We start from the raw sequence: 25650 nt of genomic DNA, 5'->3' as shown, positions 1-25650 counted from the left end.
CAAAGAAGAAAGACTTGATGCACGATGGGAAGCCCCAATGGGCCTAGACTAATGCAGCATAACCTGAGGGTTCAGCGTCACCTAAACCAGGCCTAACTTTTTTTAGCCTAATTTTAACTAACTTCTGCTGGTCAAAATTACAAATAAAGTATGTATCCAAGGCGGATGAGTAAAACTCCTTTTTGTCAACATAAATCTCTTAATACAAGATAAAGAAGTGCAATTTCTTTATCTTTCTTTATAAGGAAGAAAAATTTTCCCCAAAGCCTTCCAGTGTGCTGGATTGGAGTCTTTGCAAGGTCGATTCTGGCCCTCGGGCTCCACGTTTAACAGCCCTTTTCTAGAAATACTGCACTGATACTGTGCGCCTGGACAGCCTGGTAGCTTCAGACTTGAGAAAGTTTCAAAACTCGACATTTCTGTGTTATGTGGGAAACAAAACCAAAAGGCGCTTTTGTTTGCATACATTTATTACCTTCATAATATCATTTGAATGTTCGAACAAACATTTTTTTGCCTGCTTGACAGATTCTCTGAAAAGTTTATATCTGTACTACAATACAGTTAGAATAACAACAGCATCAACAGATGCCACAGTGAACAGAGCGTTGACCACATGGCAATGTTTATGCACGAATCCATCTTAGGAATATGGTGCAGAATTGTACGTTTCTCACGCAAAAACAATGACTGTAAAAATGAAAAGTTGTACAAAAGTTATGTTATACATCATTTCCTTAGTGGTTTACATTTACATTATAAATGTACCATTTGATTGCAGTACAAAGATTCCTTCAAATAAATCCCTTTGGGAATATTAATATGACTAATACAACAAATCAAAGACATAATTGTGAAACTATTCAATCAAGGGCAAAGACTAGGCAAGCTAGCAGTAAACCTTTTGACTTGGTGAGTCCCTTTACTGATCTGTGATCAAGCTGCAATAACATGCATCATCAAGGCAATATATATAAATTTGAAACATTCACTTGATGAGACAAGAACCTCTATTGCCCTCCGAGCAAACACATCCAAAAAAAAGTGAAGGATGAAAACAAATGTCTGCTAGGCAGGAACACGAGTCACAGCACTGGGAGAATCAGTGCTCAACATTATTTATCTATTTTCTTTTTAAATGTAGTACCATGTGGAGCAAAAGCAGCTCCGGGTTTCCTTGTAGAATAAAGAATCCCTTTCTACATTAAGCTTTAGCCTTCTTCATCTTCTTTAAGACTTCAAAAAAACAAAACAAAAACAATAAAAAACAAAACAAAAACAAGAATTTACCTGGTTTGCATAAGCAACCATGTCAGAATATCACTTAGTGTAGTGTTACTAACTTGACAACCACATTGAGAATGGCTCAAGTCAGATAGGATAGGATGCGAGATAGGACGGAAAAGTGGTTAAAAATGAGGGTTTTAAATCGCTGTAAATTAAAACAAAAAAGTGATAAATGATCAACTACTTTGAAACGATACGAGGATTGCTGCTGCTGTCTGTCATAATTAAATCTGCTGAGATAAACGTTTACGCACTTGCAGTGATAATTTTTCAGAAGTGTCTTGTACATACTTTAAGAGTTTATACAGGTCTTGTTCATTTAAACTAAGAATATTACTCAGTCTTAGCTTTTAAACCTACTGTACTGCAAATATAAACAAAAAGGAAAAATGACTTCACAAAGAGGCTTTGAATTGCACTTGAAAAACGCTCTCATCATTGGAAGATGGATGTTCTTGTAGTTTAAATGCTCAGACATATTTTAAGAACATTACACAAAAAAACATTTGAGTTATCCAAAGTTAATGAACTGCTGGAAAAAAGGATGTTTTCCTTTTCAAAAAACACATGACTGAACATAATCCAGGGCTACAGAGCAAACACAAGCTCTGGTGATAAACACTGCCGCTGCATGCATAATTCTGTTACTTTATTAAACACTGCTTAACCAGGTTTTGGGGATATTAGATTACATGACTGATAGTAGAAAATACCAGATTTTTATTTGTTTTCATCTTAGATCTCGCAGTACTTCTGGTGACCTTAGTTCTCTATTTGTGTCTCGCAGAACTATTAATATGAGACCATGTTGGCTGTGGGAAAACTGGTTCTTTCTGTGATGGCACTTCCTATCTGGAAAGTAAGGTCAGAACAAAATATTAGTGTTCTTAACGAAATTTCTTCCTGCTGAAAAAAAATGAGTTATGGATATTGGCACGTTTCACTATTAAAGGCAAGGCCTTGTTCTGTTAACAGGCCTCCTCTCCTTGCTCTAGCTGAAACTCTAAGCTAACAGAAAGATAAAAAAAAGTTTCAGATACACAGTAGACCAGATTGGGAGATTTAAGGCACATGGAAGGGGCCACAGAGAGGCCATGACTGGCAAAAAAGATAAAACAAAAGACCAAGTACTATAAACACAGAAGAAAAACCACAGAAAATTGCCTGTTGACACAATCAAAGAGGCCTACAAAGCTTTGCCTAACTGTCTCACATCTCTGCTGCTGTCTAATGGCACAGCCATGTTATGGCTCCAGAGACTAAAGGGCAGGAAATAAAACTAAAACTTACAAGCAAACTAATTACAAAAAACAAAACAAAATAATCATAGACACTCATTCATGAAAATATAAAAAAATACATATGTAAACCGATTACCAATAAACATTCCACTCATTTGCCTAAGATGGTAATAAAAACTAAAAAATAAAATCATAATGCAAAATGAATACAAAATACTTATTTTTGTCTCGTCTAGAAAGAGAAACTGATGCTCAACACAAACACTGATCTCGGAGGAATGTCCACCAATCGAAACACTGAAGGAGTCAAAGGTCACAATGAGATTTACTTTGGTTATGTGTTAAAGTTGATCAAGTCACCGCTTAGGTGCGCTGACCTATTATTACTTCATTTGGTGCTGTGCTAATGTCACTGGTTAAGTGCTTACTTTTGGCTTGGTAGAAATGCATCTGTGCTTTAAGTCAATAAAAAAATGCATAGTTTCATTTCAATCTAAGGAATAAGGCTCTCACAGGCAAAAATCTAGTATTATTAAAGTGCATGTCACTGATACAAGAGCATAATACAAATGCAGGTAGTACCAATGTGTAAAATGATGTACTAATCATTCTGCCTGTTCCCTTGAACAAAAAGTGGACAGAAATACTGGACAGAACCAAAACCACACCCTTCATATATAAATGCTCAACAAGAGACTAGTGGATTTATAAGGCAATAACACTGAACTTCATGTATCTGAGAAATCCCTTTTTTTGTTGTTGTTGGCACTTCAGGTAAAACTATGGCTTTTAAAAAAAAAGTATTTATAAATGCGCTATATGGCAATGCAACTTTGCGAACAGTCTCAATTCAGCTGAAGCTGAAAAAGGGTAAACAACCACTGAAACCTAGACGTCACTCTAAGATGCTGGACTCTGGTCTTCTTTATGGACGGTTCTCCGATGACTGGAGCTCTGGAGGCGCCTACCATCGCCCACTGACACTGGCCATCTCAGCGTGAAATTGGCGGGAGAGGCGGCCGCTTGCCCCCCCTTCCAGGAAGGAGGACCTGATGGGTGGCTCAAATAGTTTCCTCCGGTTCTTGTTTAGTTCTGTGGGCAGGAAAAAAAAAAAAAAAGATAACCGCAAAACATCAGGAGCAGCAAAGGTGATACAAACATAGTGTTTAATGTGGGGTAACTTCCATTGTTGCGATGGGAATTGCAGCAAATCAAAGTAAAAATAAATAAAACCGTGGAGAATGTTGCCATGTCTCTGCAGCCTTCACTGATCTACAGTGACAAGAAAATTGGATTCAAAGCACTACAGAATTGCTCAGATCAACAAAACCCCTCTTTGTGTCCATCTGTTTTTACACAGCAGTTTGGACAAAATGATTTCATAAAAATGTCTCAAGAACACCCTGGCATCTCTCAGTTATTCATATGATAGCCGCAGTCTGTCGGTGCCAGCATAAACCTTCAGTATGATTACTGGAGGCAGGCAGCTCGCTCCAGCAGCTCTTTTTACTGGCACACCAGCAGGAAGTTAAAACCTGGATTGCCTTGACTGGTATTCTATCTTTTTATGAGAAGCAAAAACACAGAAAGACAGACAGAGATGCGCAATATGCAGTTTTCAAGCTCTAGAGTCGGTCAGCGGAGATGAAAGTTGACCTCGACTTGGCTGAGGCGACAGGCAGCAAAACCGATCCTGGCCTTGGATCCCTCTGCTTCCTTAATAATCATAGTGCTGACCTCCACATTTCCCCTCATTGCCCTCGCTGTCAACCCTGACTCTGGTCAGACGTTTGTGAACTGAACATTTAAACAATAACCATGACAGGAAGCTCATGATCCCAACACAGACATGATTAACTCGTGCAGGCTATTATAATGTCAGTAATGAAGTGTGACACCCACCACATTCACATTAGATCAAGTGTAACAACAGGGAAGAGTCTGCATCAGCATGAGACAGGCAGCTGGAGCAGCTGGGAAAATACCGAAACACTCATCAGAGAAGAATTTGCTTGAATCCCATTTATTGCTGCTGCTGCAAATTACTGCAGCATGTCCTCTCAGAAATCTGACCAGTTTAACTTCTATTCTGGCTTGCTGACAACAAGAACCACCTATGAACTTTGAGATATGAACTTATTATTTATCTTTTGGACTGCTGGGATCCACTCAGACAAAACAATAAACATAAAAAAAAAAACCATTAATGAAACTGCCTTCAGCAAAGGTGAGCTGGCAGAATGAAGCTCGTGCTGGTACGAGTGATTATCGGCACAGGAAAAGACCAACGTGGGTATCTCTGCGTTGTTATGCAAATGTTTTATTTGCAGTGTCATGCAGCTGACAGCACAGAGAAAGATAAAATGCAACAAGAGAATGCTCTTTCTGAATTTTTTTTTTTCCATACCCGAGATAGCGAGCAGCATTTTCCTACGGGCACCAAAGGTGGTGATTCCCAGTTCCTTCAGGTCCTGGTCTGTGAGTGTCAGGAATGTCTGGAGGTCAATCTAGAAGCAGCAACGAGCCAGTTTAACAACCTTAATCTAGAAAAGATCTTCAAACATAAATGTCAAGACTAATGGTCATGTACATAATATCCTCCCTGCCATGCAAGCAGTAATATTTGATGTACGAATGCAATTCTACAGCTTGTTAAGGAAAAATTAATTAAACTATGAATGTAACATAGCAACAACAAATAATGACAGGGATATTTCACTTTGGACAGAAGTAATGGTCTGGCACACCCACACGTCCACCCCTACAGTTAAACCAGGGAAGACGATGAAAGCTTGTGCGATAAAAACTTGGTTCAGAATCAGGATTACCTCTTGTTGCTGGAAGACGTCCGTGTACTTCCCCAAGCCCAGTTTGCTGAAAAGCTCGGGCAGGTCTGAGCCTTTCAGAGACGAATTCAGGCTGCAGCCGTTTGTGCCCGTTACTGATGAAATAGAGTCCATGTAGTTGCTGCTGCTGAGGAAATGTTCTGCAGCTACAAGACAGTTTAAAAAGAGACATTTCTTTCATTCAGTCAGGTAATGAAACAATGTTTAACTTAAAGAGATGAAAATTTGGACCATTTTGACTGAGACCATCTGTTCTGCAGATTAACTAGACTGGCAGCTTCACTAGACTTTAACGTGCCAACCCTGAGTGCTATATTGAGTATATTACTCTTACAAGCAAAACCATCAAATTCAGAGGCAAGAGTGCTCACAATGACATTTTAAATCTTTATTTTGTTCTCTTTCATTTCATTGTTAATCAGCATCATTATTTGAAGACAAAAACAACAAAAATTTACTGACCAGATTTGTTCTGTTTCCTCTTTGGACTGCTGACGGCTGAGGCGAACTCTGTGTGGCTTGCTAGGCCGTTGCTGGTGGCGTTCCTCTCACGCCAGTTGTCAGAGTCACTCCCGTTCCCCACGCCTTCCCGGCTGCTGGATCGAGACAACGACAGTGGGGAACCCTGAGGACCAAAAAGAAACAAGTTCAGACTGAATTCTGTACATCCCAATACAGAACACAAACGTCTGTCTACTAAAACAACAGTCAGGCAAATAATGTTTCTTATAATATACACAACATCAGTACATGCTAAGATATTGAACATATTGATCACGATAATGAAAGTTAAACACTTTCATTTCTGTCTGACCTCGTATGTCGTGCTCATGCTGGGTTTGTATGAGACGTGATTGGCTCTCCTTAGCTCCTTGATAGTCTCAGCTGGCATGGACTTTGAGAAGCCCAGACCACTCCAGGTGTTGGTCGGAGTGCGCACCTCAGTCACTACTGGCTTCTTCAACATAGCTGTGCGAATACAGAAAAGCAGTGATGCAAATATGTTTCTATAAAAGAATTATATAATTCTTTTATAGAAACACTAAATATTATATAATTATATAATATTTAGTGTGAAGATGTTTTTGTGGCTAAAGAAATAAATGTAATTTTTTTTAAGGGGACTAAATTATATGTCACACTGCTAATGACACTGATTGCACTATTTGATGGCACAAAAATGTCAACTCACCTTTAGTTGCCAGTAGCTTTTTCTGTTCATAGTCAAAAGCCTGTAAAATTCAACAGATGGTTAAAGCCAATAAAACCATGGCCTCTCTTTCCATGTTAGCTGTGTGTGTGTGTGTGTGTGTGTGTGTGTGTGTGTGTGTGTGTACCTGCATGTTGGCAAAGGAGGTCTGAGGTGCCAATCGGATTCTCTCCCTCTCGTTCAGTTGTGCTGCCCTTTCAGCTGCCCGCTCACTCCCCGGTGCCCTCTTATCTGCCACAGGACTGTCTGATGAGCTGGACTCCGTGTCCGAGAGGAGACAGTCAGAACTGTTGGAATTAAAACAGGCACTGTATCAGTAAATAACCTTTCTTCAGCTCATCCTTTGCTGACGTGATCACTCAGGCAGTTAAAGAGGGCCTTTAGTAACTAGCATCTCCATTATCCCTTTTCCACTAGTATCTACTCAGCTCGACTTGCCTCGGTTTTAAGGATTTTCCATTTTTGGCACCAGGTACTTTTTTAGTACTTACTCAGCCGGGGTTCTAAGTACAAAAAAACCCAACAACACAGCGGTTTAACAAAAAGCGGCTGAGCCTTAACGGCCTCCGTTATTCTATTACGTTTGTGTCGCATACCAATGACATCATGTGACTTTGCTATTACAACCTGAGTCACATAAGGTGCCTGACTCAATTCTAATAGAAAACGACTGAAACCGAGTAAAGCTGAGTCGTGTCTAGCAGCTACTCGTGGAAAAGTGCTCGCTCTCATGAATGCTGATGTATATTCGAATTTGTAGCAGCAGAGTACAGTTTTTGGACTCTAGTAATTTTGCATGAATCACAATTCAACACACAATGCTCCCTTTCATGCAACTTTCTTCTGACTGGCTGTCTCTCTCAAACAAAAAATATGAAGATCAGCTGGGTGGGGTTTCTGTGCTCACACAGCCAGAGCTGCGCACTTGAGATAACCATGTTAAAGATATCTCTTCTGACTGACATCAAACAGAGCCAAACCGCTAAACAGCTAAGCAGTTAAAACAGTCTGAAGCCTGAGCTTTCAGCTCAAAGGGGATTACTTGCACATTTGCAGACCTCATTATTTCAAACTTTGGCCATGTTTGATATTAACATCACAACTGTCAGAGCATCTATATGGAAAAAAACAAGGGAAAGTTGATGGATCCCACTGCACCATTTCAAAAACAGCTGACGTACTGGGATTATTATAAACATAGAGTTAGCCATCATAATAACAATGCTGTCCAGTATAATGTGTATAACGTACCACAGCTGGTTGCTCCAGTTTGGGATAGTCTGTGACTTTATGCATTATTATTGTTTAAAAATAAAAATGATCCCATTGTTTCTGGGCTTATCTTAATGTCTGTAAAGATCAATATTTAAAGAATACTATCAAACTTTAGGAGCATGATCTGTAAAAGAGATGCTAAAAAGTAACAACAGAAGTCATAAATGATTCAGACATACTGTAGATGAGAGTTCTTGGTGCCCTGCAGGAGCTCCACAGCCTGTCGTTTTCCTGATGATGTCTTACATGACGCCAGCATCTGTTTCAACTCACTTCCATTAGCGGAGTGCGAGGGGCTTCTGGGCATGCCCACTTCTACAAATGTGTCAGAGCCTGAAGGAATAAACACGGACAAATGGTGAATATTCTCTTTTTTCTGTGCAGACAAAATACACATAATGACAACAATAGCTGTAATACCTTAGGTTTCATCAATTTCAATTTATACCATAACACAGCCTGCACTCAGAAGTGACTGGGTCATTCAGTATGAATGAGTATGTTTAGCTTGTGAGCATATGTACTGCATGTGTGCATGCATTCAAGTGTGACAGGTCTCACTTGAATTCTAGATTAATTAAAAACACACCAGCTGTGATTATAGTGCTTTTTCATCCGCTTCTCTGCTTTTAACCCGACAAGGACCTGCTCTGTGCAACAGGATGTGCACGTGTGAGTATACATGGGTCGCATACTGTAAAATAATATGATGTCAGCCACTTAAACGAAGTTCTCTGGGGTTTAATGTTTGAACAATATCCCCAGACACCTTCAACTGACACAGCGGAGTTAAGCTGTACGAGGCAAGCCAGCGCAAACACATTCTGGGACACAGGAGGTGGTAAGGGAGGGAGAGGAAAACTTAACTGGACACACCGCGTCGGGGGAGGACAAACTTTAAAAACAGCGGGGAAAAACGAGACGCGTGAGAGTGAAGGTTTGAGGGGAAAACCGCGAGTGTAAGACACAGAGGAAACGAGGGCCTTTCTGAACCGCGAGGAGACCAGCAGTTAATCTGTCTCCGCTCCAGTGAATGTAGTCAGAAAGCGTATGAGGTTAGGAGGACAGTATAGAGAAGTAAAACGTGGGTACAATAAAGGTATTTTCCTCAAAGTGGGTTTAAGGGTTGCATAAATCTCAAGTGGAAAATCCTGATTTGGACATTTATGTTAAGTCTGCAAAGCTAAGGTCCAACAAACCTGAGCTGAAAGTTTTAACAGCTCAAACATTTTGTCAGTCCAAGGCTGTAACAACACATAAATCATAAGACTTTGTTTATTATAAATGACTCACCACAAAAAGTGCCCAGTTGTGAATAAGTGCACACTTTCAAAATGACTTTTTAGCCAAGTTAAATGTTTTAATTAAAAACGGTGAAGATACGAATGAAAAACGTTCATAAAAATCTGTACATCACCTCCAGGCCTTTACATTAAGAAAACCCAGGTGGCCGCCTTTGAGCAAGCACTTAGTGACAGTGGGAAGGAAAAACTCCCCTTTAACAGGAAGAAACCCCTGGAAGAACCAGGCTCAGGGAGGGGAGAGGGGCGTTAACTTGAGACAAACCAAACCAATCACATGACCTCCTTGGCAGAGAGAATTAATCTTATATTATTCTCAATAGCCATTTTATATAGTACACAGTCATACACCACTTTGTTAGGTACACCTCTTCAGTTGCTTGTTACTTGTATCACATAACCGCAACTCAATGCATTTAGGTACACATGGTCAAAAGGACCTTAAGAAGTTCAAACTGTTTAAACAATGGTGAAGAAATGTGACTCTAATGATGTGTTACTTACTCCATCTCAAGTGTTTATTGAGAATAGTCTGAGAGAGGAAATAAACAATAAGCAGCAGATCACTGGGTGAAAATGTCTTAATGATGCCAGAGGAAAATGGCCAGGAGTGCTTGGATCTGATCCGAAACAAACAGTAACACCAAAATTGGACAATATGTAATTGGAAAAACTTTGCCTGCTCTGATGAGACTCAATATCTGCTGCAGTATTAAGACTGTAATGTCTGAGTTAGGTGTAAATGTGAAAGCATGGATCCAGCCACAAATCACATGTGTTCAGTGACAAGGACACTGCAATGATTTGAGGAATACCTTCGTCCGGGCTGGACTTGCTTGACCGTGGTTCTGATGGACTGTGGCCACTGGCTTCCTGGACTGAGTCACATGGAGCTGGACTCAAGACATTTTCTGCAATTGACGCCGTTGTTATCCTCCCATACACTGAGCCAGAGTGCTATACATGTGCATGCCCACACAAAAAATAAAAAATAATTATTATCACAGTCATTCAAAACGTAGAGCGAGGTGATACAATATAAAGTTGGTAAGGGCCCAACCTTGACATGTCCATTCAGGGTGCACTCAGGGACCCCGTTGGGCTGCTTGTCTATGGGGGCGAGGCCAGGTGGAGGAGATGGTGTGTTCGGTGTATAACTTGGCACACCGGACAGCAGGATGCTGCTCAGGGTGGCCTGAGTGGCAGGATGCAGCATCAGCTGAGACGAGAAGCCTTAAGTTTCCAAAATATCAAAGTAATAAGAAAAATGTTACAGGGCTTTTTGTCATGTAATACATTACCTGAATTACCAAAAATTAAAATAAAGATTGAGACATTTGTAAGGATTTTACTCTTTCACGTCAAGCATGCATCAAGACACATAATTTGTGAATAAAAAATAAATTAATTAAATACAGATTTACCATAAGAGCTACTGGCAGTACTATATACAAACCTTGGGTGCTGGTGAGTGAACTTGGCCAGAGGGAGGGGGAAGGAGTGGGGTTACTGGGGCTTGGGGTCTGCAGAGGGCTCATGGAGGAGTTCAAGCTGTTCAGCACAGCGTTTGGGGCAGCAGAATTGGGGAGAGAGTGTGATGCTGTTGCACCCAGGAAGGCTAAAGGGTAACCAAAAGAAATTAGGAAAGAAAGGAGAAGACAGTATATGAATAGATCAGTGGTGGTCCTGTCAAAGTGCATTTTTTAAGCTAATCATAAGTTGCACTAAGAAAAAAAAAATCTTGGTCTTCCAGCTATTTAACTGGAATTCCATCAAACTGCCATCAACCCAACAGCAAATGAGAGCAAGAATTTCTTAAATTTCTACAAGGTCATGGATGCATAAGTACACGTCTAGTGTGTCCTCATACCCAATAAAACTATGGTATCGAGAACACCAACAATGTGGTGCTTGGTGTCTTAACCCAAACGCAGTGTATGAAAACAGAAAGAAGCAGGTCTGTGGCTTTAACAAGGGGCTACTTTGGCTCCAGGAATAAGGCCAGGGATTCTTCTGGCACACTGGTCTGTAATCTGAAGAAGAAAAGCATGTAGCAATTACTAAAGGCCAGGATGTGGCCGTCCACAGCTTCACCCGGGGCCCCTGAGTTTAAATGAAACAGCAAAAAAAGATTTCTACTGTACGGGCACTCTCCTGGCACACTGAGCTTTTTTGCAGCCAATCTTTAATCTCATTTTCTAGGGGGGACAATCCGATCATAAACTGAACACATGCTCATCAAAACTAACAGAAGATATGCTAAAACATTTGTGCTAGGTTTTCCAAAATTATAACAAAAATAAACCCATTATCTCAGAAAATTCTCAGCACAAATACATACTCAACATCTTGACTATCACATATGGTCCAAGTCAGTGGTAGGAGAAAATAAACACATTCCAGTAATGTAATGCAGATTTGCTGTGGTTACCATTTGATGACATACTGCATTTATATTTAAATTTCTAACAGATAACAGATCTACTGCCAGCTAGTGCTTACAGGAATGAGCCACTTCCTGTCAGCTTATCCTATCTGCCTTTCCGACTGCCTCTGATATATAAATCATGTCCTAAATTCCATGTTTTTTTTTGTTTGTTTTTTAAACAGACTGAATCTCCAAATTTTTTTATGAGAAGAATGCAAAAATCTGATAACTGTGACTAAAGATTTGTTATACACTGCACGCACTCTTACAACCAATTGAAAGTCATCCATGGAAACAAAAATGTCCCCTAATCTCAACAGTTCTGGACTCTGTTGGGCTCAGATGTTGAGGTCAGCGCTGCAGACAAACTCCTACGCGATAAGAACCGTTCATCATCCTGTGATTCATAAACTCATAAATTATTCAAAGTGCTGCAACTACATGTGTACCGAGGTTATTTTCTGATGGTTGACTGATCAAAGATGTGCAGATTTGGACTTGCGTCCACACAGCTCCTGCTGTAAAGGTCATATAGAGATGCAGTGAGTCACCAGCTGTGATTTATGTAAAGGGGGATTGTGTTTTTCAATTCAGTAAACCAATGAAAATTCTAAAAGAGACTACTTTGTGTTACACGCTTGGGAATGACACTGATTCATGAAGATATTAGTTCTTCTATCATGATACAATTGAATCTGTTGCATTTTGTGCACGAAATAAAAAGGTAACATCTTATTCACCCTCCCCCAATCATAGAGAAAGATATTCTTTAGCATTATTTCTTAGCAAGTTAAACATTGTCATTACCAAGATTACTCAGCCCCAGGCCAGCTGAGGCCAGGATGTCCAGGCCAACAGGGCAGATGAGAGATGGGGATGGACCATTAGTGCCAGCATTCAGTGCCACAGGGGGTGAGGAAGACACCACTCCATTGCTCTCGAGACCCAAGAGGAATTTTCGGGCTTCGTACATGTTGACTGCATTCCTCTCCACACTCTTGACTATCACAGACTGGGAGAGATCGAGAGAGAAGGAAGAGGCGATGAGAAACCGGTGAAAACGGGAACAAGTGGGATGGACATGGAAATAAACAGGAAACTAGGAGGCAGAAGAGAAAAGCAAGAGGAGGAGCAAGGGAGAGATAGGGTAGGGAATGTTGGTACCATAGATAGGGAGTGAAAGGGAGGCTGAGGGAGAAGACAAACATAAAATGTGAGGAAGGAAGAGGGAATTAAGGGTAGATTAGAAGGATAAACATTGAGGCAGTGTGGGAGAGAGAAGGAGACGGGGGAGGAACGACAGTGAGAGAGAGTGTTTCTTGATCAACATATCTGTCTGATATGAGAGAAGAAAATAAGAGACTGTAAAAAGAACAGAAAAACACAAAATTCACAATCAGATTTGGAATCATTGAAAGAAATGACTGGAAACCTTGCTTTATTCGATCTTACCAAACATCAAATATAAATCAAAGTGCTGACTTTTTGCATTTTGCCAAAATTGAGCTTCTGAATTTTTTTTTTTCAATCAGCGGTGAATATCCCTGACACACGTGCACACCCTCCTCTACAGGACTGCCAAAGTGATTGAAGCAGACAGGCTGTGGCACCCATTTGGACCGGCCTTTTGGATTATTTCTGTCACCTCATTAAAATGTTTAAGTGAAGGGTTCTTAAGAGGATCTGGGCTGGGTCGGTGTTTATACTGGCACTTCCACACCGGTCCCCGCAGGCCCGTCTGGTTTGGGCATTGAGCCCTGACTCAGGGTGGGACGTAGGCACCTTGATGAGCAGGTCAGGTTGAGGCCAAACAGTGAAATATGACTAGGAATACTACGTGTACAACAGCAGACTATTATAAACATTAGATCAATTGTATATACAAAAAAGGCGTGCCAAAGATTGAGTAACAGATTTCACTAATAGAAGCTACATTTAATTAAAGGTCATTGAGCTTAACTCCAAATTTCTACCTAATTTACCAAGAATGAAGCCACTTACTTTTTGTTATGCTTCAGCTTTTCCTACTAAAAAAAAAAAAAACAGAGTGGCCCTGTCCAGCAGATGAAACATGCATGGCAGGCTGTGCAGAGGAGAGACTGCGATTCCCCACTGTGGCAGATGCCGACTTGCCAAAACCCTTCACTGTGTTGGTACAGGGATCCAGTTTTTCCCTTTCTAAGTTTTAGCAGTGATGAAATATGACAAGGCAATCCATAATTTACTTCAATGTCATGCTGTCATTTGATGGAAAGTAACTGAAATGGAACAGTGGCTTATTTGTTTCTCGAGCAGTCGTTTTTTTCCCCTTCTCTGACGCTGCATTTGAACAAGTAGGACAGCAGCTGTCTTTTTCTATGGGAGAAAAGGACACATTTTCATCGAAACTTTAATGTTTACTGGATGTTTGGCTTTTTTTAATGTAGTCTATTATACATGTTGTGATTTCTTAAGATAAGACCACTGTGGAAACTGAGTGTAGTATATGCCAGATGCTTGAATCAATTATGAGACTGGCTGAAGGTTAAGGCATTCATCCACTTTGTTACTCGTTCAATTAGTTCAGGTTTGCAGTGGGTGGGGGGTGGGGGGGTGTAGAGTGCATTGAAGCTGCCGCAGGGCAAGGCATGAGTTACACCCTGTACAGGTTGCCAGTCCATCACAACCCCACACGCTCACACGAATACCTACGGCCACCTTAGAAAAACAAGTTAATTTAACAAGCGTGTCTTTGAACTGTGCACGGAAACCAGAGCACCTGGAGGAAACCCACGCAGGCACTGCGAGAACACGCAAACTCCACACAAAGAGTCCAACAAACCGGGAGATCGAAACTCAGAACGTTCTTGCTATAATTTTTTATCATTGCTGTAACATGCTGGCACTGTGTAACATTTATTCATGTAAGCAAGTGGTTCTTTTCTGTGTGCTTCATTTTCAGAATCTACATCTACTCTGTGTGCAACTATATGAGCAGCAAACAGCTGGGATGGAATATTTCCTCTCTTTAGTTAAGTAAATACATTACTCTTATTTGGTTATTTTGCCTGGTAGGAGCTCTGTAACGGTCAATACCAGTGCACAGCTAGTGTTACAGAGGAGGACACTCAACACTGTGTCTGTACGCTGCCTCCTAAAGTAATCATTACTCGGTCAAGTACATATTACAGTCCCAAGTGTAAAATGCATAAAGAAGAAAAATTAGCTCCTTTTAAAAACAAAAAGAACCCCCCAAACCTATTTTTTCTTTGAGAAGAAGAAAAATTGAGAAGTATAAAACCTGGTAACTAAAAGTTGACAGCAGAATAAATACACTGTAATAACACGGGGCACTTTCTTTAGTCTACGATGTTCATAATATTATAGAAATGTGGTCCAGTTTCCTATGGGTGCCTGTTTTAGTCCTCAAAAAATGAGCATTTCTTGTACTTTATCCAGCCACTGATCACTTTTTAGCCAGTGTCTTGTTATGCTCTTTTTACATGCAACAGTCAAAACTGTGAAGGGATATATTTAAGGAGCTGCTGTGGTTCAGTTCATCTCCTAATTGGAAGGTTGCTCCCGATGCAGCCGTCAGAGTGTGAATGCGATAGAAAGCACATAGAATAACTTGCTTGTATGAATGTGTGTGTAAATATATCCTCTAGAAATATGATTTTTAATGCCACTGGAAATGTTGAAGCATGATCCTGGATACACAATCTCTCCTAGTTAAAAAAAAGGAAACAAATAACTATTTAATTTAAACAACACTAGGAGCTTCTCATTTAAGCTTATAATAAAAATGATGTGTTTGCATGCAAACATTTGCTAACTGCCACTACATTCGAAGTAAATCTGATAATAACAATATTCTTGATTTTGATGTGGGTCTTTGTTTATTTTGAAAGCACATCTAGAAAAGTGGACTGTGAGCTAAATGGACTAAAGCCAGCTTAATAAGCCATAGATGATGCAGCATTTGGAACTGTTTCTATGTTCTTTATGGTGCGATAACACTATACTGTTAATATGACTATAGAGGATACAAAGAGTCGTCCCCCCCCCCCAAAAAAAACCAAACAAAACAAAAATGGCTCATCGCGATCAATTTAAAAAACACAATGTACACACAATATGCATCCTCTAAAAAACCAAAGAATGGGTTTAAAACCATTCTTTGGATTTGCTGCCATGAAACCACAGAGATTAACCACATGATGATGCTCAAGGCAAGATCAGGGGTTTACTAAGGTCATTAGGTTTCAGCACTTTGTGACAATCCATTGAAACAGTTAAAATATTTTGGTTTGGATAGAAGTAGCTGTAGCTTAAAGACTAAATTGCCTTTCTCAAAGCCAAGTCAGTACCAGTGCCTGAAATCCCAACTTTCCGTGCCGTGTGAGTGTGGGCTTGAAGTCATACCTTGCTGGGCTGTTTTGGCTTTGGTTTGATACTGATGAAGACATCCAGCTGCTCCATTAGCGCTGTGATACACTGGGGCTCCACCTCAATATCCTCTTTAATGTCAAACATTAATACCAGAGGCAAACAGCCCTGTGGAGCAAAGACAAAATAAATACATATTTGTAATAAACGTTCATTTTCTTATGTCAGCTGCACACCAATCTCTTTGAAAAGCTTTCAAGTTTGCACTGGTGCTCCAGTAATATAAGCCGTTTCTCAATAGTAGTATACCATTTGTAGAGCAAGTTGGTCATACCAATAAATACAAGATTCAGTGCTGGATTCATCCCACACTGAGTTTGGGAAATTCCGCCAACAGCAATCTGTTTTGCATGATCACCACCACAAGCACCACAGACATCTATATTTTGGGCTGAGAGCTGGACAGTGCTCCTATTGTGAGTGGGTGTAATTAGCAGCAGAGAGCAGAGCCAGACTGGCTCTGACGGGGCTTGAGATTGGAGCTATAATCTATAGTCTGGCTATGAGAAGCCAAATCACACAGTTCACTACCGCGAGGAGGCCTCTCCCACTCCTGTATGCCTATTCTGCATCTAGTTTACAGCACCTCACCTAGCCCTTTTTATGCCCTTTGTTCATTTCTACGATCCTCTCCCACTCATTGCTTTTTGTTTCTCCTCTCTTCTCCATCTCATCTCTTATTAATCTTTTTTTTTTTTTTAATTCTTTACTCTTCACCAGTGTAAGACACTTAAGAAGCTCCTTCTTGTGTGTCCCATTTCAATTCCAAAAGAAAGTCATGTTTGGTCACTGAAACAACTCTGGCATTTGCTAAATGTCTTTGGGGCCAACTGGGAGACCGCAGACAAAGAGAAGGCAGCTCTTGCAGAATTACTGCCCCACATTATGGATGTCCAAACAGAAAGCCAAAGCTGTTTACAGCTGAGATGTCATATACACACCAGCTCAGCCGAAGCCAACAGTAATTAAACAGCCATCACTTTTACACATATCTGAAACAGACCTCTGATTATACTCCTAAGTAATTTAAGATTCGGGTAGCCTCAGCGGTCATGGGAAACAAGACAAGAATGACCGCTGAGCATTTTAACCAAGTGAAATTTAAATATGAAGTGCTATCTTTGGTCCAAACTTTAACGTAATCTTTGAATTACAGTCAGGTTGATATCCAGTCCACTAGAATCTACCACAGAAAGCATGTCAACCCATTACCATGAGGATCTTCTTCTTTTTTTAAGGCATAGAAAGGACATAAAGAAGTCAAGCCAAACTAATTGTGTCCATCTTACATGCAGGTATGTAGCAGCTATGAACCATGTGTGCTAACCTTGAGTCGGTTACAGATTCTTGTTTATCTGACAGACATTTCAGCAGCTCGACTAGAGCCAAGCAAATCTCTCCCAAGGCTATTCAAAACCCTCAAGGCAATCGTGGTTTACTTCCTAACTCACATCTGAAAACCCATGCATCATTCACACATACCATGATGATACTGATGAAACAGTGGCATCCATTCTAGCTACCACACAGTATGTGGAATCTGTACATGTAAGAATATAACGCAAATGCCATCTCTTAACCACAAAAACAAAGTTGGAAGGGGCTGGCTTAGCAGTTTAGCATTCTTTTTTTCAGTTGTCAATAAATTAAACACACACTGAAGATGAATACCATGAGGTACTGCCGTGCCAAGCACACAGATTCGATGGTGCCCTGAATGTAGACTGTAGATTTCTTCTGGGGGCTGTTGGGATCAGGGAAGTGGATCTGAGCTCCCGTCCTTTGGGTGATGTGCTTGATGTTGCTGCCATTGCGTCCCTTCATGAAGAGGTGGTGCTGCGGTGCGATGTCCAGGTGGGTGGTCAATGAGATAGTGCTAGCCAGGCTACCGGCCAGGTGCTCCAGTAGCAGAGCTGTACCTCTCTGAACAGGGATTACAAAAGAAAACATATTTTAGCATATTTTATCTCACAGGATAATCACCAATTAGATTTAAAAGTAAAAACACAAAAAACAAACCATTTTTCACAGGATTCTCTGCAGTCGTGTGCAAAAATAAGCAAATCCCATGCTTTACACAATAACAAAGAGTTTTGCCCCACTCTTCTTTACAGTGCTTTTTCAGTTCACAGCTTGCAGATATTCTTTAACTCACAGCCTTCTTAAAAGGTCCTGCCACAGCATGTCAGACATTCTGATATAGATTTTTTGGTGTACTTGGAATAACTGCTCTGTTGCGCGACCCAATTTCAGCCAAGCTTTAGCCGTTAGACAGATGGCCTCACATTTGACCCTAGAATACTCTGCTGTACAGGGGAGTTCATGGTTGACTCGATGACTGCAATGTGCCCAGTTCCTGTAGCTGCAAAACCAGCCCAAATCGTCACCCCTCCACCACAATCCTTGACAGACGGTATGGCGTGTTTGTGTTGACCAGCCGGTTTTGATCAAACGTGGCGCTCTGCATTTTAGTTAGACATGTCCACTTTGGAGATCACGTCTCATCTGTCCAAAGAACATTCTTCCAGAAGTCTTGTTGTTTGTTCAGATGAAATGCTGCAAACCTAAGCTGCACTGCCATGTTTTCTTTAAAGAGAAAAGGCTTTCTCTTGGCAAGCCTCCCAAATAAGCCATACTTGTTCAGCGTTTTTCCTAATTGGACTGTCATGAACTTTAACATGCTAACTGAGGCACGTCGTCTCAGATGTAGCTCTTGGGTATTTTGCAATTTCTTTGAGCATTGTACGGGACATTGTCCCGTGAAAACTCTTCGCATGACTGCTAAGGCAACTGAAAAACAGAAAAATGTTCCCTGCTGTAAATTGTTATGCATGATAGCCATCTGATCATTCTTTGAGATTTAGCTCTTTTAATGGATTTCATCTTAGTCTTCCTATGAATGGCTCCTCTTTCTACTTGAGTCCTCCTGAAATTGCACCCAAAATGCTGTCTTGACTTTCCTTTGTAGTTGCCAATCCAGCCCTCCCTATTTCTCATGCAGGAAAGGTGAGGAACACACACACACACACACACACACACACACACACACACACACACACACACACACACACACGTGGCATCATTGGAACATCTGTGTTTAAACAAATATGGTAGTTACAAATTAAGGAGTCACATAAGATTTAGATCAGAGACAACCTGTGAAATTATACAGAGCAATTCATAGGTTATACTAATACTTCAATAATGTACATTTCATAGTGTTGGCATCCACAGTCTCAATGAACCAAGCAGCCAACTTGTTCAACTTGTTCAGCATGTGTTAATGTGTTGATGTTAAGCACCACTTGGATTTTGTGTGTGCCTTGGTGCTATTAGCTTATTTACAGAAACATTTGTGTATATTAAGTGCAGTCATTACAAAAAAAAACAAAAAAACAACTATTCTGTCTATGATAGCAAGTTATCAAATTACTGTTTAGTATTCAATCCATAATACAAAGACACTTAGCGAAGCCATGAATCCTCTCATGAGGAACCGCCAATAAATGTTTGACTGTGGCCTTTGATAACTTCTAAATAAACGCAAATCCATTCATCGATTTAACTTTTCAGGCAGGAATATTAAATAATGCATCTCATTTTGGATGCATACTCGTTGCAAGAGAACAATATTTTTGCCAAGAATACAAGACTATAACTAGCAATTTGCATTTTTTAAATATGAATATAAAACAGTGCATATTAAATAAAGTAAAGATGTGATGAATTGTTAGTCTTGAAAAGAAAAAAGATAAGCGAACAAGAGGCTAAAACAACATTTCATTTTAAGCAGTATCCAGGCCAGATTACAAAGTAATTGTTTCACAGAGCAGTAAAGCAAAGCTGGTGCTTTCTCAGAGAAAGCACCAGTGTTTTCTATATAACCAATGAAAATTATTGCTTTTTTTTTTTTTTTTTAAACTGTGCTGGCCATCTTAACAGTCTCATTCTTTGCAGTCTCTGCAAGCCATCACTTGGCCTTGTAAAGTATGTCATTTCCCCTCTTCTACAGGAATCTGCACACTGTGGCCAACATAAGACAACAATCCATAGAGCACCTTTAAGAATTGCCAAAACCACTAAGGGTCTCACGCCACCACACAACATAGCATACAGCTTTCATCTGGCATTCTTCCCAGTCCTGACTGACCCCTCAGACCTACCGCAAACTCAGGGGCAATGTTTCTGCATATGAACACATGTGCTGTACATAGGAACACACAAATGCACACAAGCATACAAATCCAAATAAAAGTGCACTGGCACTGATGAATAAATGAACGCAGAAATGCACATATGCAAAACGCAACTGTTGGCAAACTAAAATTAACTCCACGTTGTTAACTAAAGCTTGGTAGTGGGGTGGGGGAATGGTGGCTATGATTTGTTTGGCAGAGATTTATGAGAAACCTTCCTGGCACTATCCTAAGCCAGATGCCTGTTGAGGAAATACATCTCTGTATGTTTATATATAGGAAACATACAGTATGATTACGAACATACACAAGCAGCAGAAAAAAACTGCAAGAAACTCAGAGACTAATTTAAAGTACAGTTTCATTTGAGGGGAGCTTGTGGACTTGCTGATACAGTAGTGGGACACAGTCTCCCCTGCAGTGGAGAGCTAAACTAGCAGCCGTCCAGTTTGAGTGACCAAAAATCTCTCAGCACTCTCTTGCCCCTGTGGTGCCGAATGTAATGAAGCAGTTTATATGAGAAAAGTGAGGCATGCCGAAAGTGTTGGTGGGCCTTAACGCGTGGCTCAGGAAACCCTTTTTTTGGGCGCGTGGTTCAACATGTAAATGGATTCGCTAAAATATTACAGAACTGAAATGACTGAGAAGGAGTACAGAGGTCAGAGTTCAAGCATATTTTACAGGACACACAAGGGCTGTTTGGCCTTTCCATAATTTTGCCACAAAGTAAAAAGGTGACGTTACAGAGTTTAAATTATTAATACAGCTGGTGCAGTATTAGGAAATGCTTAAAACAGACTAATGAGTCAACAGCTAAATATTCACTGGTTCCTGGCTATAAAATGTAAGCATTTGCTGGTTTCATGCATTTCATGTTTTACAATGTCGTACTTTTTTATCGCTTTAGTCTGTGGAAAGTTGTAATGTGCATTTTTTACTCCATAATTTTCTTATTAATTAGTAACAAAAAGCCTTGACCATCTGTTTCACACAACCCTCAAATGCCACAGACCATTCGTCACTTCTAAACCGTGAGATCCTTCTTACCTTGAGTGCGTTGGCATTATTCTGTGAGCCGCGAACAACACCTGTGGCTCTATAGAGACGTGTCGGGGGCTTGAAGGAGACTGTGAGGTTGTAGGTCTGCGAGATGTGCTGCACAGTGGGCGAGCTGGGGTCAGACTGCATGATTGCAGGGAGCTCGAAAGACAGCACAAGAGGTAGCAGCTCCTGTAACGTGACGGGACAGGTGGAAGGAGGAGGAGGACAGAGGAAGGGAAGGTATTAACAGTAAGCGACAACCATCGTCTTTGAACATGTGGAAGCATAGTGATGGTGGCTGAAATGCTGCAGAGTGTTGGAGCTTATTATTAAACTGTTATGGCTTCTGTAGGAAAAAATATAAAACATGTGGAACCAGATTTTTTTCCCCCCTCTTCAAAAAAAATTATGACAGAAAGAACATAACAGCCGGTGTCAAAACATTAGTGACTTACACCGATTAAGTAAAAACGCATAAGGAAAAGGGGGATTTCTTCACATACTGAAGACTTATGTGAATTGACACACAGCCATAACAATCCTTCATTTAACAGAAGGTGGCAACACTTGGTATGTAAATCTGTCAGGCCAAATAAATAAATCTGGGGAAGGTAGTCAAAATGAAGTGGAGTAGCACCGGCAGCAAAAAGAAGGAAAAAAAAAAAAAAAAAAAAAAAAAGAATAGAAAAAAAGACAACGTCTGCAAGCAGCAAAATGCTACAGGGTCAAAAAAAAAAAAAAAAAAAAAAAAAAACATAAAAAAAAAAGAAATAAAATTCTTCATCATTTTATCATTATGGCTACACGAAAACATCCAACTATGGTTTAAAATTTAAAACATTAGTGGTCCATGGCCTGTTCACTCTCATACATTAATTCTCATACATCAAGTCACTGAATTAAACCACAGGACCAGCAACAGATAACAGTTCCTGTCATTTGTGTCACAGCCTTCATTCAAAGAGAATAGATGCTGACAACTTTACTTTATGCATACACATGCTTATATATACACACACACACAAGAGAGATAAATCACACAGGCACACCCTTATACAGAAAAACTGAAGGGAATGCACATATACACACTCATAAAGACAATGAACACACACACGCACACACTTATCCAAACACTGACTCTTGGGCAGAGCGCCACTATGGTTTTGGCTGCCAGTGAAGGGCAAGCAGCATGAATTGCTCTGACCAAAGAAATGCATCCCTGATCAGTCCCATATGCGCTTGGCCTTACATTTATATCACGTTTCAGCACTCGCTCTCCGAGGGTTCGAGAAATTTAGGTCAGCACTGAGGGAAATGCAAGGGAGGACAAGCAGACCAGCAGGAGTCGAGAACTGAATGAAGAATAGGCTGATTTTCACGGCGGAGCTGAGTTCAGCTTTTTTCAAAAAGGACAGCTTGGCAAATATGGGTTTCACATGTATTCAAACAGAAAGTGCTGTTCAAAGGCCTCACTTGTCCTGACATAAGGGTGAGGGATGAAGAAAAATGAAAATATCTTTGAGGTAACGCAACTAGCTAGACCTTTCATCACCTACCTGCCAGCTCCATCTCCGAAAGCCACATTAAATCCCCCAAGAATCCATCACCTCAACAACTGGCTTGTTACAGAGTCAAACAGATCTCCACCCAAGAAGGCATCAGAAGTACGGCAGACCTTGTAGGTCCACTGCGGTGTGTCTGAATGATTAAGGGACATGATTCTCCCTTAGCTGCATTGCTAATGCAGGAACAAACCAGCCACTTCTGGTTTTAGAAGACGACTGGGGAGGATGTGGTCTAATGCCCACCCAGAAGATAGTACTCTGTCTAACTAGCAACCATAACTGTAGGAGTTATGTAGGAGGACAAGAAACTGAGGTAAACTCTCTAACCTCATGCATTTTACTGTGGAATTTTTCAATTTCAACACAACTTAAAAAAGAAAAAGATTCGAAATAACCGTCGAGTCCACTTTTTTCCCCCTCCCTCAAGATCGATGCCACTCGGCATGCACTAGATGATGAGGGTGAGCCCAGAAATGCATCTTAGGTTATCTTAACAATTAACTTTTAAGAAATTAGACAAGCTCTGGCACTTAGTGGGCTTTAGAAAACGTGGAGGACAGTTTTCCTTTATATTTTAACAGATCCAGGGTGATGAATTATCTGCTGACTTCACACCAAATGTAGGGAAAGAAAAAAAAAAAAGAAAAAGATTAGCCCTTCAATAATCAGTCTGAGTGTGTTTACACACCTGGCTTGTTTTGTCTGGACCTTCTGACTTTTGAGTTTAATCCAAGCCAGAATTACTGATGTGAAACTGAAAAGATAAACACTGGTGCAACAAAAATACTTGATACCAGAAAAACTTAATCATGGTTCGTTTTTCCCCCCTTTTCCCCCTCTCTACTGTGATTTTTTTTTTTTAAATATTGATCCAACTTTCTGACCAAGTGAAAGAAGTATGGCAGACTGTCAGAGCTGGAAATGGAAAAATGAACCACAGGAGCACCGGGGAGGAGATTATGAAAATATAAACAATATAAAAAGTCAAATGACTAAAACTAAATTAAAATGTAGACACTTCGAGATATTTTCAGAGGGGATAAGAGGCGGGACAGGGCGAGGTGTTGAGAGGGGAAAAACTCCACCTCAAGATAAAGTTACTACAGTAGCAGTTTAACACATTATAAAAGATGTCAACAAAACTAAATCAAGCCATTGATTTGTCTCCAGGCAAACAGGGATACAGCTTCTGATGGCACGTCCAAGGCTTTGTATAAATATTCTGTTTGGTGAGATGGAATCCAAGTCGGTGATGACTACAGGACGCAGGTATACCACGTAAACATCTAAAGTATGTTGACATTTTCAGTGTGAAGCTAACGCTGACCAGATGAAATGTATACAATGTTAGGCGATCTGTACTGTGCCCGGCTGTTTGAGTAGCGTGACTGCTCTGCCACGGTGCAGTCAAGCGAACCGTGCCCTAATCTGCTTTAAGAAGTGGGCGCATGTAGCCTGATCGCTAATCATGCCCGAGCACAAACTATAACACTCCTTCATCGACAGCTGCCTTAAACTGGATGTCAAATTTATAACACTGTTGACAGCACATACAATATGTTTGGCTATTCCAGGACTAGGTAAGTATCAAGGTTTCCACTGAAAGACACCAAGCTGACAGACAGGAGAGGAAACTCTTATTATTCAGCTCACTTGTCCGCTGACTGAGTCTTCTCTCGAGGACACAAAACTCTTTGTGGTTCTTTGTACAACACTGGTATGGTTCGGTTTGATTATTCTTTTCCCCTCATCCATAGCAAAGAAAGCAGATGATCTGGGATTTGATTTGTTGCTTATGAAAACACCCATTAAACATGGAGAGATATGGGTACATGCATGCAGACATTTGCCAGTACGCACTGCAACAACATCCAGCGTGACCTTGTCTTCCTGTCTTTTCCCTCCAGCACACACTCACTCTGTCTTTCTCAAAAGCACACATCGCCATGTTAGTTTTGGTCAGTTCATAGCAGAGGAATGTGCTCACTTTAGACAACTGCTGTGGTGTTGAAATACAGTAAAAGTCTAAAGATGTAGTAGGTCACACAAGCACACGAGGTCTTTTTGCTCTCAGAGATGAAGCTGAAGGTTGGGCTTCCCGTCAGAATGAAACTGAAGATGGAAAAAAATGCTAGAAAATGGGTTTGAGATAGACTTGCCAGAGGGAGCGTTGCTCATGCTTTTATTTTACAATTGTTCTTGGGAAGTGGACTGGGAATAAGTAGGGAATGGTGCTTGTGGCTTAGACGAAGTGTTGAAACTATGCCTGGGCCACATATTTACCTACTGTAAAGGTTGGAGCTTTTCCACTGAAGGATTAGGTGCGCGACTTGACTCGACTGTCCTAATTTTGACATTTTCTTGAGCATGGTCATGATTTACACATTTTCAAATGTCCTTTAGAATATTCTTTAAAATCTAGTTTATGTGACTATTTCTTGTCTTAAACTTTTGTCCTTAATTATTTTAACTTCATGTCAAGTAATTATCGAATAGTACTGGACATGCTGGTGCTGGTAAGCACAGTATTTCAGATGACACAAGCTGGAGAGACCAAGTTGACCAGAGGATCAAGACATGGACACTTGGATACTGCAGTCCAGCTGAAATTTTGCCTGGTCAAATGTACTCCGGTGGAGCAGCCAAAGGCAAAGGAAAACAGGAAACGGCATAGGTGGAGGTAAATTTAGGGCAATACTCTTATTATTTGTTATACATCGTTTCAAACACACACTCGTACTTGCAGTTGCTGTTACTTAGTACGGCTGAGCAAAATCCTTCATTCTCACCATTGTTTTTTACATCATGAGAAATCAACATTTCCCAATCAAC

General features: G+C 40.5%; 1 protein-coding gene across 1 annotated transcript in view; it reads right to left on the bottom strand.

Annotated features, from left to right (window-relative positions):
* Positions 1-452: 452 nt before the first annotated feature.
* The window catches only part of bicc1a (BicC family RNA binding protein 1a), a 56974-nt gene continuing 31776 nt past the window's right edge, over positions 453-25650 (bottom strand). Inside the window, exons 7-21 of the mRNA XM_085296517.1 lie at positions 21260-21442; positions 17688-17939; positions 15993-16124; positions 12396-12600; positions 10617-10778; positions 10221-10393; positions 9976-10117; positions 8039-8192; positions 6712-6871; positions 6567-6606; positions 6189-6343; positions 5837-5999; positions 5357-5520; positions 4936-5035; positions 453-3620 (exon numbers count right to left, since the gene is read on the bottom strand). Of these exons, the coding sequence (XP_085152643.1) occupies positions 3493-3620; positions 4936-5035; positions 5357-5520; positions 5837-5999; positions 6189-6343; positions 6567-6606; positions 6712-6871; positions 8039-8192; positions 9976-10117; positions 10221-10393; positions 10617-10778; positions 12396-12600; positions 15993-16124; positions 17688-17939; positions 21260-21442 (2313 nt within the window). The 3' untranslated portion in view covers positions 453-3492. The remainder of the gene's footprint in view (positions 3621-4935; positions 5036-5356; positions 5521-5836; positions 6000-6188; positions 6344-6566; positions 6607-6711; positions 6872-8038; positions 8193-9975; positions 10118-10220; positions 10394-10616; positions 10779-12395; positions 12601-15992; positions 16125-17687; positions 17940-21259; positions 21443-25650) is intronic.

This window comes from Mchenga conophoros, linkage group LG13, assembly GCF_057382185.1.
Source record: "Mchenga conophoros isolate Kocher_MC1m ecotype Shallow Benthic linkage group LG13, M_conophoros_male_GT1.1, whole genome shotgun sequence".
In the NCBI taxonomy this organism is placed as follows: domain Eukaryota; kingdom Metazoa; phylum Chordata; class Actinopteri; order Cichliformes; family Cichlidae; genus Mchenga; species Mchenga conophoros.
This window is presented reverse-complemented; position numbering and strand designations above follow the sequence as displayed.